The sequence below is a fragment of the Nicotiana attenuata genome, chromosome 1, assembly GCF_001879085.1.
Source record: "Nicotiana attenuata strain UT chromosome 1, NIATTr2, whole genome shotgun sequence".
Lineage (NCBI taxonomy): Eukaryota > Viridiplantae > Streptophyta > Magnoliopsida > Solanales > Solanaceae > Nicotiana > Nicotiana attenuata.
In genome coordinates this window covers 8,695,196-8,711,976 of record NC_031989.1, presented here as the reverse complement: position 1 = coordinate 8,711,976, position 16,781 = coordinate 8,695,196, and the positions used below count along the sequence as shown (strand labels likewise).

At 36.9% G+C, this 16,781-nt stretch overlaps 1 protein-coding gene across 2 annotated transcripts; it reads right to left on the bottom strand.

Annotated features, from left to right (window-relative positions):
• Positions 498-13,946, bottom strand: LOC109235057 (presequence protease 1, chloroplastic/mitochondrial-like). 2 transcript variants are annotated; one of them, XM_019401133.1, is made up of 20 exons: positions 13,426-13,946; positions 13,150-13,333; positions 12,701-12,875; positions 12,488-12,620; positions 12,218-12,288; positions 11,476-11,559; positions 9,222-9,312; positions 7,296-7,816; positions 7,027-7,191; positions 6,725-6,943; positions 6,511-6,638; positions 4,428-4,617; positions 3,289-3,372; positions 3,100-3,197; positions 2,551-2,815; positions 2,293-2,455; positions 2,025-2,205; positions 1,392-1,463; positions 743-907; positions 498-687 (listed from the first exon to the last, which is right to left on the bottom strand). In XM_019401133.1, the coding sequence occupies exons 1-19, from the start codon at positions 13,847-13,849 to the stop codon at positions 766-768; spliced, it is 3,390 nt and encodes a 1,129-aa protein (XP_019256678.1). In that variant the 5' UTR covers positions 13,850-13,946; the 3' UTR covers positions 498-687; positions 743-765. The 2 variants fall into 2 exon arrangements, with proteins under 2 accessions (XP_019256678.1, XP_019256631.1); XM_019401086.1 differs by having other exon boundaries at positions 498-907.

The window sequence follows — 16,781 nt, the reverse complement described above, 5'->3', positions numbered from 1 at the left end:
AAATAATTCTACAGCGCACTAGAGTGAGACTAGCATGTTAGGAGTTAGTCTTAGGATGCTACTGATCAACTACTGATGTAGTGCTTTATCTGTTGGATATTAGTATACCTTCCATCTTTTTCGTATTTCCTATATTTCTTATATTGTTGTTATTTTGTTATTTATGTTATGTATTTTATGTTATTTTATTATGAGCTATTGATAGTACTAATATATTGTCTCTCGTTGCTTTCTTGAGCCGAGGGTCTCCTGGAAACAGCCTCTCTACCCCTCGGGGTAGGGGTAAGGTCTGCGTACATATTACCCTCTCCAGACCCCACTTGTGGGATTATACTGGGTTGTTGTTGTTGTTGTTGTTGTTGTTGTAATACAAGGGTTCAAATAAACATCGCCTGTTAATTTACAGTACTGCCATCAGCTGAATACTTTTAGTAACTTATAAGCAGATATATTAAGCTGTAAAAGAACTATGATCATGAAAATTATACAATGAAAAGGAAATGCAAAGTTTAAGTGGTTATTGGAACTATAAAAATATTGGAACGCCAATTTCTTTGCATTCCAAACTTCTGTATAAGTTCATACAACCAGCTCTGTTTCTTAAGCAAAAAGAATTGGTATTCTTCTACATTCTTGCCTTTCTTTCCTTTTAACCCAGGATTTGAAGAATCTATAATCAGAAAACGTATACAAGCATTTTTGGTGTCTAATGCCTATTTGAAGAAAAACTGACTTGATCAATATTAAAAACTGACTTGATCAATATTACAGTGCTTTCTTGACTTGCAAGAAGTTGGAACGCTCCTTGTTGGCGGCCTCAACATCATCTGGTGATGCTACAGCAACAACCACCCCTTTATCTTTAACTGCCTCCATGACGTCTCCAAATTTCTTGAAATCATCCAGCCTTTCGAGGAAAAGAAGCATGATTAATAGAAACTTTTTACCACTCATTTGGAAGAGTAAGAAACTGATATAACTAGCAGAGACAACACAACAGGTTTATACTAGCAACTACAGAGCAAATGTTGTAGACATTTAATATCGATCTTTCTATATATTTTATGCTGATACTTAGAGTTTTCTTCCATTGATTCTAACTTATCTATGCTTTAATATACTTCACTCATCATTTACCAAGTCAAACGATCTAATCATCCCTAACTTTAAAACGAAAAATATTGTCATAATGGAAAAGGGGCATATCAACTGAAAAATGAAATAAACATAAAACAGCTTATCAAATAGGGACCAGCAAATAGTAACATTATCACATAGAAAATACTAGTCCACAAAATAATACGTAGATTGTTTGCAGCAGCACAGTGCTACACAGAAAAACACCAACTCTATATGCAAACAAATTCAGCTGAATTTGGAACCACGCTTACCTTGTTGATAATATCTCTTCACGTCTCCTTTGCCTTTCTTCTTCTGATACTCCCAGTAAATATCGTAATAAACTGAGAGAATGAGTTCACATCATCAGATTCAACGCAATTAGCACATTCCAAGAGAAACGGAAAAGGAAAGGGACGTAACATAGCTAGTAAGACAAATTTCAGTTAAAGCTTGCATGACACCTAGTGAATACCTTTTGGTGTTCACCCTTTGTCACCTAAATTACTATCCGAACAAAGATCAACAAATACTACTGACAAACTAAGTACTAAGTAGCATGGACAGGTCAACAAGCAATATAAAAGGGAAAAGGGGGGATACCAAAATTATTTTGTTTACATAATTCTGAAAATAATATGCACAGTTGGACAAAGTTATTTAAACCCAAAACAAGCAGACAGTTGATAAATCTTCAGAGCACTACATAAGCATAGTTCCTCGCCAGCGTACTTCTTTGTTTTTGTTACGTGTTTAATTCCATGGATTCACGTTCTCCTTTTACCTAAAGGTCCTCACTAACATACAGTATCTCTTTTAATTTGTTGGAGGAATGGAAGCATAAAAAGATGTTCTTGCATTCAGAGAGTAATATGAGCACACAATAGACCTGATCATCCACTTACCTACTGTATCCTTTGGCATCGGGCAATTGGTAAGCATCTACATCTCCAATAGTCCCAATAATTGCCTTTGTGAGAGCGTCATCATCCATTTCAAGTTCTTTTAGGAAATTACTCGTTCCATCATACACATCAAGTGTCTTCAATAAATTTGGGTCTCGGTATGATAAGAATGAGAATACCCCTGGTGAACCGAAATCTAAGATGTTTAGCTAGAGAAACTCTGGGACCTGGAAATGCATCTTCAGATAAGATAAACACAAAACTGTACCTGAATGGGTGTCAAAACCACAAAATCCTCCATAAGCTCCACCACTAACACGTACACGATCCCACAGCCATGTATTACTAATATAATTAGAAATAACATAAGCACTGCCTTTAAGCTCATAACCAGCTTCATATAGATTTGCTGCTTTTCCAACATAATTCACCTATAAGAAGGAATCCTCAATGTCATCAGCTGAAATTTGACAGTGCAACGGTCAGACTGACAAGTCAAAGAACAAAACTTTAGGAGACAGCTAACCTGAGTAGGAACAACAATAGCTTCATTTGAGCGAGACAGTTGTGCATTCCAAGCAGCTGGCTCCACTAAGGATGTGCTAGGAAGCAAATCGAGAAAATTGCTAATATGTTTCTCCGCGTTGGTGAGATTCTTCCCATCAGCTGTCAAATTTATCAGACACCCATTCTTGGAAAGTAAGGATGTTCGGATCTCCTCGAGGGATGAAGATATTTGGGGCCAGTCCTTCTCAATTTGGTCTTCAAGGCCCTTAAGAAATTCCAAGTAGCTGCAAACACACAAATAGAGGAAGAGGTAATTATTTTGTTCCAAATATTTACATTCTCTTTTTTCGGTGGATGGAGGACGTTTAAAACATAAGTCAAGCTGAAACAGATAAAGTATGGCAACCAACACAGCTAGAACAGAAGAAGATAAATACATCAACCAAAGCTGGACAATCAGGATTATAACATAGGTACCCAGGGGGATAGGCCCATTGAAGATTGGAAAATTGTCAAAAAATCATTTAGACAAAGTCATTCAATAATAAAGGGACAAAAGTCATCTAACCTTACACCACCCATTTGTTCAGATATCCAACCGGCAACGTTGAGCTTTGCACCCATCCTTGAAGCAGCAATGCTATGACCACTGCCTCTTAGTCGATTCTAGAACCAAATGTTCATTAAAAATATTAGATAATATGTCATGCAAATTCATTTACCAAAGCTCTTAAGTGTTCCATCACTTAAAGCATACCTCCATTCTGGCCCTGCTTTGAGACACAAACTGCTTGAAACGCTTATGGTCATTAAGTTGGACATCTTGAAGAACACGGTTGATCTACAATAAGCAAATTGCAATGATTTTATCATACTACCTTATATTCAGTGTACTAGCATGATCGATGATTTCAAATCATAAATTGGGGAAGCTAGGTGAAAAAACAATAAAGCAACAGTATAAAACCGAGACACGGTCCATTAATAGACCTTGGACTAATTTTCTACCAAGAAAATTGATCTATACCAGAAAACTATATGTGAAAGAAAATCACATCACTATGTTTGATACTTATGAGCATGATTAAGAGGTCATTATGGATGAGAGCAGGCATGAGTGAGATTTACATGAAATCTCCAGCCAAATTGAAACTATGACTTTAAGATGTTGTCTCCTTCCCATGTTAGTATGCTTTGAGAAATATGATGCTTTGCGCCGATTCAAAGTTTAAACCTAAGACTTGAAAATGAGGAAGATATGTCCTCTAGCACTTGCCACAACACTACAGCTTGGTGTGGCCCTCATCTCCTCTTTCCTTTGTCAAAGGTAGAATCATTAATTGAACCAATAGGAAACCTAAATATATCAGAAAATTGACAAATGCAAAGGGGGAAGTTAGGGAGTTTCATGTTGGAAAAATGCAAAAATCATTTAGCTTCCTTGAACAGAAGGAAATAAATTAAGGAAAAAAGTCCGGAGTCTGTCAAATGCCAATAGTTACACATAGCTACATGCTAGGCACAGGTTCATGGACAGCATACACCATCACTGTACTAGCTGACCAGTACTCTCAATCTTAAAGTGTACCTGATCAATAGTTAAACAAAATTTATATTATGTACTTAGTTACACCAACTAGATGGAAATCTACACAAACAAGATCATTTTGAGGAAAGCCCACATAAGCTTGTCATGAATAGTAAAACTTAACAAACATCTTTTCCTGTTTAACTTAACACAAACGTGACAGGTCCTTAGCTCCAAAAGTCATCACTACAAAGTCCTTGAAACATAACATCACCACCCCGTTGTACTCACACAACGACATGAGAACATGTTTCCTGTAGCATGCAAGAACCATTTAGAGCTATCAATTACCAAAGAGACTGATTTACCAAGTTAAATAGATCATCTGTACGTTGTGACATGGCTTTGCCTCGAACAATTATCTTGCTACATGGCTCCACTTTGCCGCGCACTGATGAGGTGAAAGGATAGACTGATATCCCTCCAGTTTTCCTTCCAATCAACTGGTTCAACTGCACAAAGTCTAAGTCCTTTGTGCCCATTTCCAGCAGAGACTGACTGTTAAGATATTTTGCACATAATCAAATAATCTTTAATTCATACACATCTTCATATTAGAAAAAACTAGGATGGTTTTCCACATAAGATATACACAAAGTATGAACTTATTTACACAACTTTTATTCCAATTCCAATGGTTAAAAGATGCATTGGCCTTTAAGATCATCCTAACCCTGCTCCTCATGAAGTTGTAGTCTTGTAGCCCACTACCATCAGCTTGTGATTTCAATCACCCAAATTATAGTTGCCAAATAATTCTAAAGCAAAATTAACCTACCTGAACACGCTTTTGAAAACCACAAAGCGCATTCTACAGAGTATTGTGAATATGATATGTAAGCTTCAAAATAATGCAGGCAATTAGAAACTCGAGACCACATTCACATGCAGGGACAGCAAAAGAAGGAAGAAGAAAACCCACCATAACAGATCTACTGAACAAATCCTCGAGAAGAAAGAAGGAAAATAACAAGAATTGAGTTATATGAGTATAACTCCCAGTATAGGGTCTTATCGAAGCGATTTATTTCATTTTTTATTTTTATTTTTGAATCATGGATCTTGGGTGAGTACTACCATGCCTTCATCTCAGACTACTTAAGGTCAGCTATATGTATCGTTTAAATCCATTCTACTCTATTTATGTCCATTTTGTTCTAATACTCGATGAGTTGTCATTTAAGACAAATTACGAGTTCTCTAAAGTAGATTTTCTAAACACTACACTTATCCCTATACCCACATACAAATCTCTAAGAGGGTTCTCCTGCATACTAAGCTCCCGATATGCGTGGGACCAAGGATCACACTATATCAGTTTAATTATACGTAATCTTACCTTACATTTCGGCAAAAGTCTATTTCCAGGCTTGAACCCGTGACCTCCTGATTACACAATGACAACTCTTACCATTGCACCAAGGCTCCACTTCCTCACATACAAATATCTAACGAAATTAAAAAAAAAAACTTCTAGTGGACACTGGACCTAATGCAAGTGTGTCAAAGACAATCTTAGTCCAATTATGTCTATATGACGTGTTGCTAATATGCCAGGTTGCAAATATGGTGTGTGTATTAAACAACGCCATAGTGGTTTCCCACCAAAAAGAAAAACGACATGCTGGGACTGCATTTTCACAACCCAATCATTTTTCCTGTGCAGATTTTGGAGAAACCAGAATAAAAGGCAATCCTTGGCATAGGAAAAAACGAGACTCCTGTATGTAGGATATTTAGCTCTTTCTTCAGTAACCCGTGCAACAAAAGTTGCCCTTCTCAGCCCCTCAGAACAGTTCCCAACTAGTTGAAGATACTAGGAAAGGACTAGAATATGAACAAAGAAACTAAAAAGGACAGATATCCATAAGTGAAGAACATTCTTCTTCAGGATTTGTAATTATCTGCATCTTCTTGATGCCATCAATATAACACCTTACTTCATCAAAAAAAAAAAGTTTTATCATGCCTAAGCTACACAGGCAAACACCTAAGTCACTAGAACCTATTTGTGCTAGAATGGACAGATGCAATCTGATCACGCGGGCATAGCACCGAAAATACCAAGAATAAGGACCATCAAAATGCTTGAAGATGGCAATGACTTCTGTACAGGAAGTAGATGTATTTCCTACAACCCAAGGAACCAAAGAAGCCTATAAAACATCTCAAGTTCAAATAACATATGAAAAGATTATGAGAATGCAACTACTGGTCCAGCGAAGGCCTTCATGAGTGTAACTTCAATACGCCACAGCCTATGGATTCTAAGTCCATTTATTTCCACTTAGTTTGTTTCACTTCACTATTAGAAAATTCTCTTTCATCATTTTCTTTTTGAGGCAGGGGCGCCACACATTAATATCTAAGCAGTTCAGGGGAACATATTACCAGAAAAGTGGGACCAACGGTAGCAGCTCTTGCTTCAATGAGCTCATGTTGAAGACAACTTCAGCATAAAGAACATCGTTCGTGAAGAGGTCATGCCTCAAAACTTTTACCCCGTTGATGTCTCCTACCTACAATCAAAAGCCCAACAAGTTAAACCAAAATGGAACTCATATAACAGAATTAAAGCAAAGAAAAAAAGGTAGGCGGTTATTACCTCTGTTGGAACATGTGTAGGTTCTCGAGGGATATCTTGTAGAGAGAGGCTGGGCACACTCTTTAGGGCTTCTGGCGGGTCAGGAGTTTCTTGCTTTAACCGTAGCTCGTGTGTTGCCCGAGCCAGCTCAGCAAGATCCTCTTGGGTCATGCTTGCTTTAACTTTATCCAACGTTTCTTTTTCTATTTCTTCCTCACGAGATGCCTTCTTTGGGTCAGGCTGAAGAAAACAACACCCGTATTTAACAGACACATAAAATTATATTTTGTCAAAGAAAGGATGTCAGCATCAATGATGATAACCTGCATCTCAACCGTTACACGGTGTGGATTTCTCAAGATGTATTGGTCTATCAAAGGAGCAAAAACAGCTTTGGAGCCTTCCTTAGCTATTCTGGCTTTCAGGGCCTCAAGGGGTTTCTGATACTTAAGTGGTTCAAATGGATCCATGTCATAAATCCATTTACCCTGAATGAAACATCACACCGAAAAAACATAACTCATTCTTTGTTGGAGAAGGAAAAAAGAAAGTATCAAGACAAATGATATAGTTAATGAGAGTTTCTTCATACAATAGAGCGGAGCATCAACGCCAAACCACGAGGGAATGAGCCAGTGTTATTTTCTCTAAGAGAAAACTCAATTGTATTCATTGATGCCTCAACAGCATCTGAATCAAAACCTTTCTCAGCTAAGCCTTCTAGAGTACTCATGACCAATTCTTCAATCTTCTGAATGTTCTCTTCAGCAACACCCTTCAACCCAATGCTAAACTGAGGCTGAAGGAGCTCATCCTCAATCCCTCCACCAACAATAGCATCTCCTAGACCACTTTCTAGCAAGATCTTCCTCAAGGGAGAAGCTGGAGTTCCCAAAAGCAGATGATCCAAAAAACCTAGGGCAAGTTCAGTTTCCAAATCCAGTGGCTTGTCAGATAGCAGCCAATTAAGGCATACCATGTGCTTCTTTTTCAGGTCCCCATCTTCTCCAACAGGATATTTTTCTACGATCCTGACCGGCTCAGAAAATAGTTTCTGTGGTTCAACTCTTGATTCATGAGGAGCTGAACTGGCATCAAACATGTTCAAATACTCTGCACACAATCACACATATTATAGGAACATGAGATGTGCCAGAGTTTTAAAATTGAAGCCGTTACTGGATAGAATGAACGCAGCTGATACCATGTAAATTTTCAAAAGTTTGAGCAAAATTTGATCAACATAATTGATATTTCAGCTCCATTTTAGCATGTTATACTTCTTTGTTTCTCTTTTTTCTTTTTTGATGAAGTAGAATACCATTAAAAGCATCCAAAAAAATCTTATACTTTTTTATTTCAATTTCCATTCACTGTTCATTTTAACTTATGGAGAACTCTCGGAATTTATTAAAAGCCAGCAGAATTGTTCAATAGACACAGAGAACAAAGAACAAAAGTTGGAAAAGTAAGCATATACACAAGAACACATAAATTCCAACAAAGGTACAGAAAGCGAGCCTCCAAGTAGCAATTATATTTTTTTGGAAACTTCATTTGACTTGACATAAAACAAAGGGAAAAATAAAGGAAACAAAAGAACTCAGAAACAAATTGCTGACTACAGAGGGGTCTGATGACTGGCATTACCTATATATACATAACATCTGATGATTAATAAAATTGTGAAAATCCATGTACACAGTTAACAATGGGACACATAACAAACTAAATAGAACATTGGAGCTTGGGACGCAAAATAGATCTAAAAAGAAAATTTGAAAGTAGTTTCCCGTGGCATAAATTGTGCAGCTTGTTCTATGCTACACGTTTCCCTGTTTTATGTTATGTTTCCATATGCATGACATGCTTTTTTTTACAAGGTAAATAATTTAATTAATAATGGGAAAAACCTCCCGTATGCAAGTAGAGAACCTACAACAATACACATGACATGATATTTTTGCATTTTACTGGACTTCTGAAATTAAGTTTCATATGTTTGATTACTTAACATTGAGCAAATTCTTGCAATGTGCTTTTCATTACCTTTTGAAGTTACAAATGTTTCTTCCAGTGTGTCCTTGTTAATCTTGGTTGTACAAGAAATTATATGCACAAAATAAATAATGTAAAATGTGTCATCCCTCCAAATTCTAATATTTTGTGTCATGATAATTTCTAATGTTTTGTGTCATGATGTCCATGTGCTGTTGAGCTATGTGCATAAAATATAACAAGGCCTCTAATAAATGTAGCTTCCCCTAAATTTTCAAAAAACAAGCAACACTCATCTATACTTTATCACAGCCTCTGATTGGTGTAGCGAAAGTTTCTGACATTGGCACGTTAACAATTTTGTTAAATACATATTTCCTCTAAGACATCCAAGAAGTACATAGAGTAATGAATATCCGAGCCAAACCACTCATTCAAGAAGGATTCCCAAGTATAGGCATAACATATAAATTAACACCATTCATGTTCATCTGAAATTATAAGAGAAATGAATAAGTACCACTTAAGATCCGCAGACGTTCATTTGGGTCATCATCTCCATAAAACCATATCCTTGAATTGCTGGGATGGTAAAATTTCCTATGGAACTCCTGCAAACATATAGACACAGAAAACACCAGTCACGCTAAGAGGCTAACCAATTTTAGTAGCATAATTCCAAACGGATATGTTAGATAATAGTCACGACTGCTCTCCCTAGTGCCAGCAATACCATGTACCAAGTGTAGTTTGAAACACAGTAAGAAGATCTATTGATGCATCACCAACCTATATTAGTAGATATTCATCATTTCATTGATAAATTGCAGTGCATCATTGTGCATCTTCTTTCCTTGGTGCACCAATATATAGGGCTCAAGTACAATACACAACATTTGTCCAATGTGTAACAACATCCAATTTAAGGACTTAACTCTCTCAATAATTTAATACTAACATTTTAAGAATAACACTAAAGATTCTAACAAGCCCCTCTAAACTCTAGGTCGAGAAACCAACTTGAATTTACTTATTTTAGAAACATAAATGCAGCCACGAAACTTGCGTGAAAGTCACCACCGGAACCTCACAGGAAAATGCCTTGGTTGTCGAAATTTTGCGGAAGGTTAATGTCATTAAATTGACTGGAAAGGATGGTCACTGAAGAAGAGGTAAGGTGCCACCAAATCAGTCACCAGAAAGAGAAAGGGTGGTAACACTTAGGCCAGAAAGTAGCATTCACCGATAGCTGAAAACTACTTAAATCTCTTCAAAGATAGAAGAAATTCTAGAACTATGTGTATGAAAGAAAAGAAGATTCTAAATGAATACAAGATACCTATGTATTGGTGTCAAACACAATAAATATGATATTCTCCAGTGTAGGACAATATCCAATTTAAGAACTTAACTCTTCTAATATTTATGACTACAATCTAATACCAACACTTAACATTCTAGCAATCAACCATAACCTACTAAACCAACTTTTACCACACCTGATATCAAGGTTTAAGCATGCCTTTAACAATAGTGATCCTTCTAAGAGCTCCAACAAATATTTGAGTGGATATTTCTACCTTGTGTGGCCCAAAGAATGTCACTAAGTACTTCATATGAGAAGCTTATGGTTCTCACCTTAAAGATTAAAGCCCAGGATCTATAGTGTCTCTAATTTCTGACTAGGTTCTCCAAACCAATGAAAGCAATAGGACAACAGTATGATGGAAGAACAACCACATCTGACCACTTGATTATAGAATGATTGATGATAATCACAAATAAAATGGCCATTAATTGTGCATAGAGCCTAAGTTGCTAGGACACGGGTGCGGATCTAGAGGTCGGATCCTTTGAGATGTAAATTCTAAGATTCCGGGATACGGATCCTAGTACGGGTGCGAGTATCCGGCTAAAAATAATTCAAAAATATAAAAAATATCTCTAAATTATGAGATAAAATGGGGATTTCTTTTTTATTCTCATGTTGTAGATAAGTAAATAATAGATTTCTTGGATAAGATATGCTATTTTCTTCAAATTTACCCTAGTTTGGGTTCTTATTTCAAGAATCAAATTGTATCTCGTATCGAATTTTTCCGTCCGTCGTGGTCAAAGTACCCAAAATTGTTTGACCATATCCGGTACGGATCCCATACCCACACCCATACTAGTGTCGTGTCGACATGGGTGCGGCACCTAAACTGGCGTGTCGGAGCAACTTAGCATAGAGCATGTACAAGCTTTTGTATAACTTGTAAGCAAAAGTGAATCCATTGAACATCATAAATCTAGCTTCTAGCTTTTTTTCCGAAAATGGCAACAGTATAAATCTAACTTCTAGCTTATAGATTTATTTCGGAAGCTACAAGATGCCAGTTAACCAGATAACATAATGATTCTCAATCACCAAAAGATAGATGCTCAAGTCTTCTCTTTACACATGAAAATTCGGCCTCACATATACATCCATGGAACATATGTATACGTGAAGCATGCAACACAACCACAAACAATTCCCACAGTTTTAAAGAACATTCAAATTCAACTATAACACCTCACAACAAGCATGACAAGAAACATTGGGAAATACTATGAAGCAATGGGAAGAATCCAGGAATTGACATCATTAAACCATGATGATTTTTTAAATAAGGAAAATAAGTAATGTGATTAAACCACGATGATTAGCAGTGTAATAAACAAAAACTTGTTGAATTTGTTGAAGTATATAATCCGTGAACAAGCAAACTAATGTGAAAGAGACTACCAACCTTAAATTCCTCAAAAGAAAGGCTAGGAATTACTCGTGGGTCACCGCCACTGTCAACACCATAGGTATTATCAGGAAAAAGTGCCTGCAGAAGACATAGGACACTACTTATAAGACAATAGCCAGGTAGAGTATAACACTACTTTTATTCTCTGGAAGAAACCCATGAAATGAACTATTGAGTAAAGAACCATAAATTATAAGCCATGTACACATCTTTGTGACATAGCTTATTAAATTGTCACAAGATTTAGCAAACCAATAATCTATTTTCAAGTCAAAACCTTTTAGTAAATATGACAATACAAAATTAATAAAGTACTTCACCTTGTATGCACAAAGATTTTTCTTTAAACACATTCAGTTATTCAATGTTATTTATCCTTCTGCTTCCACTAAATTTGTTGAGCTCATGCACTATTTTATTTTTGGCCTTTAGGCTCTAAACCTTGTTAGCATCTATAGTGATTACATGCTTGATATGTGATAAGATATTAACTACTCCAGTGAGCCCTTTATTGCATTCATCAAGAGCAATTCTAAAGTACATTATCATCAGTTATATCCAACCAATATAAATTGTTATTATCTAATATAAACAGTCAGCAATAACACAAGTAATCCTATCCACATACACACAAAGAAATAAGAACATTCAAACAATTAATCAGTTTGCCAGCCCTTACAAATGCTTGATGGCTACCTTAATTCAGAGAGAAACCCCATAAGTGTGACATCCATACCTGCTGGGAAGTTCGGCCTAGTAGATTATCAGGCTGAGAATAAACTCCCTTCATCTCATTGAACACAACCCCTGAAGTTTTACATAAAAGCTTTTGTAAGATATGCAGGGACAAGCTGCAGATGCGCCACTATCCGTAGGGATCAAAGTCGAACACATTAAACTTTGTTCAAAGACACTACAGCAGAACATTGATAAAAGCACAAGAAAAAGAAGTCATCACAGGAGAGAAAAGGAAACGAAAAAAAAAACATGATTTAAGGGAGGATACCTTTAAAAGTTATGTCATCTGAGGGGTCATTCAGTTCATAATGCCAACCCTCTTGTTGAAATGTTTGGAAATCCTCCACACATTTAGGGAAAAAGACAGCATCTAAGTATACGTCAACCAGGTTGTAGAAATCCTGTTTGGAAATAAGCATATTTTTAGATAAAGCAAAACTTAAATTCCCTAATGATGTTCAACGTGTAATGCTTTCCTGACCTTTGCATTTGTGGACGCCACAGGATAACATGTCCTATCTGGATATGTGAAAGCATTCAAAAAAGTATTCAAGCTTCCCTTCAACAGTTCAACAAAGGGCTCTTTCAACGGGTACTTCCTTGAACCACAAAGTACACTATGTTCCAGTATATGAGGAATACCAGTAGAATCTTTCCTGCATTAACAAAAACTAATATGTCACAGCCTACTCGTTTTCCATAAAGAAAACAACAAACGAATTTATCAAAATCCCATTTTCCATAGGTGAGCAGCCCTTGCTTTGTACTGCTTTGTTTAATTACTCTAAAAGATAAAGAACCTGTGAAAAAATTGATTTTTGCAGTAATTTTACAGTCAAATACCATGCTAAACCGATTAGATAGGGTACAACTAAATTGACATATGGTAAGCATAATGACCATAAACTATTAGACTAAAGAAAAACTTACGGAGGAGTCCGGAAGACAATGCCAAAGACTTTATTCTCATCGTCATTGGACACCGACATTATTTCAGCACCGGTTTTCTTGTGTTTGTACAAAACAGCTTTAGATTTACACTCATCAATAAACTGCTCGGATACTTTCTCGAACCCATATTTCTCAGCAACTTCATCATCAGCACCAAGAAACTCTGACAAGTAAAAAGCACAAATTTAACATACAAAATCAATAACAGGCTACTAGATAATAAAGAGTCAAATTAGTTAGCGAGCATTGAAGTACCTTGAGAGGATTGAGGGGCGGAAGTGGCGATGGCTCGAACTGAGAGAGGGTAAAACTGTCTTTTCAAGTCAAGCGAAGGCGATAGGAGACGACCGTTGCTCCGGAGAAGTGAACGCCGGCGACAAAGGTTCTGGAGTAAACGATGACGTTTAGCGGAGTAAGAAGCGAGTCGGTGTGAAGAGCGTGAGAATATTCTAGAGAAAGCGAGCGTGGAAGTGGATGACAGAGAGCGTAGTAAAACCGCCTTCTCCATTGTTTGAGAGGAGTGAAGATGAGGAGAAAGGTGAAGTGTGCGCGTTGTGTGTGAAGATGGGGTTTTGGTAAGGAGGGAAATTTTATTATAGAAATATCGACGAAGGGGTTTTAGTGGTGAACGGTCAAAAATGAATGTGGTGCGTTCCAAAAGTATTTTGTGGAGAGCCATGAGGCCATTTAGCAAGCTCTCCTACCTCCCATTTAGAAGAGAGGAAAAACTAAAGCGGCTATAGCCCCTTGTTACTTGTTCCTCAATTCAAGTAACAGAGATTTTCTATGACTAATTTTAATACAACTTTATTAAAAAGGTCGCTCCATCTATTAGAAAAAAGTCAGAAAAAACTCTCTAATCACAATTTTTTCATGTATCTTCGTGAAATCTTGAATTACTAACTATTATAGGAATATTAACCTTTATGTAGCTTTTTAATAGGCGAAATACATAAATAGCCCCTTCAAGTTGTCCACAACGGTCAGTTGAACACCTCAACTGAGCCATGTTTCACTTAAACATATCACATTTTAAAAACTGAACTCTATAAACACCCGACCTCACCAGCCCCCGTCGCGTGTATTACACTTACCGGTGTCTTCTATAAGAACGAATTAGAAGTTGACACGTGGAAAAACAATAAGAAATAAAGAATTAGAAACATAAAACATAAAACATAACGTTAAATCTTCATCGTTTCTTCCGTCTAGTCCCTCTCTCTCTCTCTCTCACCGACTAACCCTTCATCTCTTCGATTAAGCTTGGTTCAATCGGCGTTTTTGTTGCAAAATTAAAGATTTCTTTCACTTACTAAGTATGATTAGTTGTTCTTTGTTCGAATTTTAAGTTGGTTCAAGATTTATCACCTGAAGGAAGGCCATTTTAGGGTTTTGGCAGTGGATCTTTTGTGAAAAGGGGAGTCAGCTGTAAAGGCTTCGATTATTGCATAAAGGTATGTTTATATTTTATTATTGCTTTTTTCTATTTTATCACAACTGGTTTTGTTATGGTGCTATTAGATTAGGGTTTTTTTTGTTTTGAAAATCAGAAAATGTCGGGGAATATTGACTGGTTGTGTTTTGTCATTTTCAGTATAAAGTCACATGGACGAATATATTGGTGTTGTTTTTCATCATGGGGGATACTTTATTGATGAAAAGTATGTGGGGGAGGGTGAAGTAATAGGGCATGTGGTGGACAAAGACCATTTCTCTTTGCCCGAGCTTGTGTCCTACATAAAAGAGACCCCTGAAATGCGCTACAACTCTGTTGGTGGGTTATTTGTCCTATGTCCTAAAACTCAGAAGTTCTTTCCAATTGAAAATGACTACCAACTACTAAATTTGATTAAAGACCTGAAGGATGGGGATCGTTTTGATGTCTATGTAAGTCATGCAATAGATAATTTAGAGGTTGTGGAGGAGGAAGTAGTTGTGGGATATTTACCTTCCTTACAAGTTGGTGATAGTGACCAGGCTACAGAAATTAGGGGTGGTCCAGGGGTTAGTGTAGATGTTGGTGATGGGGCTGGTGTAAATGTTGATGATGGTATTGGTGTAAATTGTAATGAGGGTATTGGAGTAACAGCTGATGAGGGCAATGGAGTAAATACTGATGAGGGCATTGGAGTAAATTGTGAGGAGGGTATTGGAGTAAATGCTGATGAGGATATTGAAGTAAATACTGCTGAGGGCAGTGATGTAAATGCAGAACAACCTAGGTCTACAATTTTAGAAGAGGATATAAATGTTGAAGAGAGTGCAACTGCAGAGCATGACAACCAGTTTAAGGAGACAAATCTTGAAGATGAAGATGCAGATTTTGGTGAAGATGACCTTGAAGACATTCCAGAAGAAGATGACAGTGAGATAGATGATGAGTTAAGATCTGTGAGGGATGCTGCTAGGGAAGTAAAGAGAAACAAGTTGAAGAGCAAGGTGAATGATGCTGGATCACAAAGTAATAGGAAACAGAGGAAAAAACCTGTTTTTACAGAAGAGGTAATACTTGGTGAGGCTGGAATTGATAAGGGGTTTGAAGATATAGGGATAAATAAGAAGGATAAATATGTTGGAAAGCTAGGTGGGGATGAAGAGTATGTGGACAGCTCAGATGTTGGGAGTGTAGACAGTGATGAAGAGTTAGACCCACTTGCTGAACATGGTGTTGATATTCCTCCTAGAAGAAGAAGTCAAAAGATCAGGTATGACTTTGATGCTAAAATTCCTCTGTTTGAGTTGGGCATGATCTTTGATAATGCAACAGAATTTAGGAAAGCTATTGATGATTATGCTATTCAATATAAAGTGTTTATAAAGCTTAGACCTAATGAGAAAGATAGAGTAAGAGCTAAGTGTAGACATGAAAAGTGTAAGTGGCAAATATATGCTAGTAAGGACAGGGATTCGGGGAACTTTACTGTGAAGACCTATATACCTGTCCATAAATGCCCAACAAAGAACAAGAACAAACTTTGCACAACCAAGTACATTGCAAGAAAGCTCCAAGATAGAATCATCTCAAGTCCAAACATCACAGTTCATGAGTTGCAAGAGGTTATAAGGGTTAAATAGGGTTTGTATGTAGGAAGATCACTTGTATATAGAGCCAAGATGAAGGTAATTAGCCAGTTTATGGGTGACTGGAACCTTGAATTTTCTAGGTTGCTGGACTATGCTGACATGATTAAGTCCACCAATCCTGGAAGTTCATGTTGGGTGAGAACTGATACAGAAACAGTTCCTAGGAAACATCTATTTAAATACTTTTATGTATTCTTTGAGGCTATGAAGAAGGGATGGATGGCAGGTTGTAAAAGAATAATAGGTTTTGATGGTTGTTTCCTAAAGGGAGCCTGCAAAAGTGAATTGTTAGTGGCTGCTGGAAAAAATGGAAATAATCAGATGTATCCCATTGCTTGGGCTTTGGTAGATCAAGAGACTACACATTCATGGAGGTTGTTCATCAACTATCTCAAAACTGATTTAGAGTTGAGGAATGGTGAAGATTTAACAGTAATGTCTGACATGCAAAAGGTACTGTAATCCATTTATTATGTTGTTTGTTTCTTACCATTATTATTCTTACTTCTAGATTGTCATCTCACTAA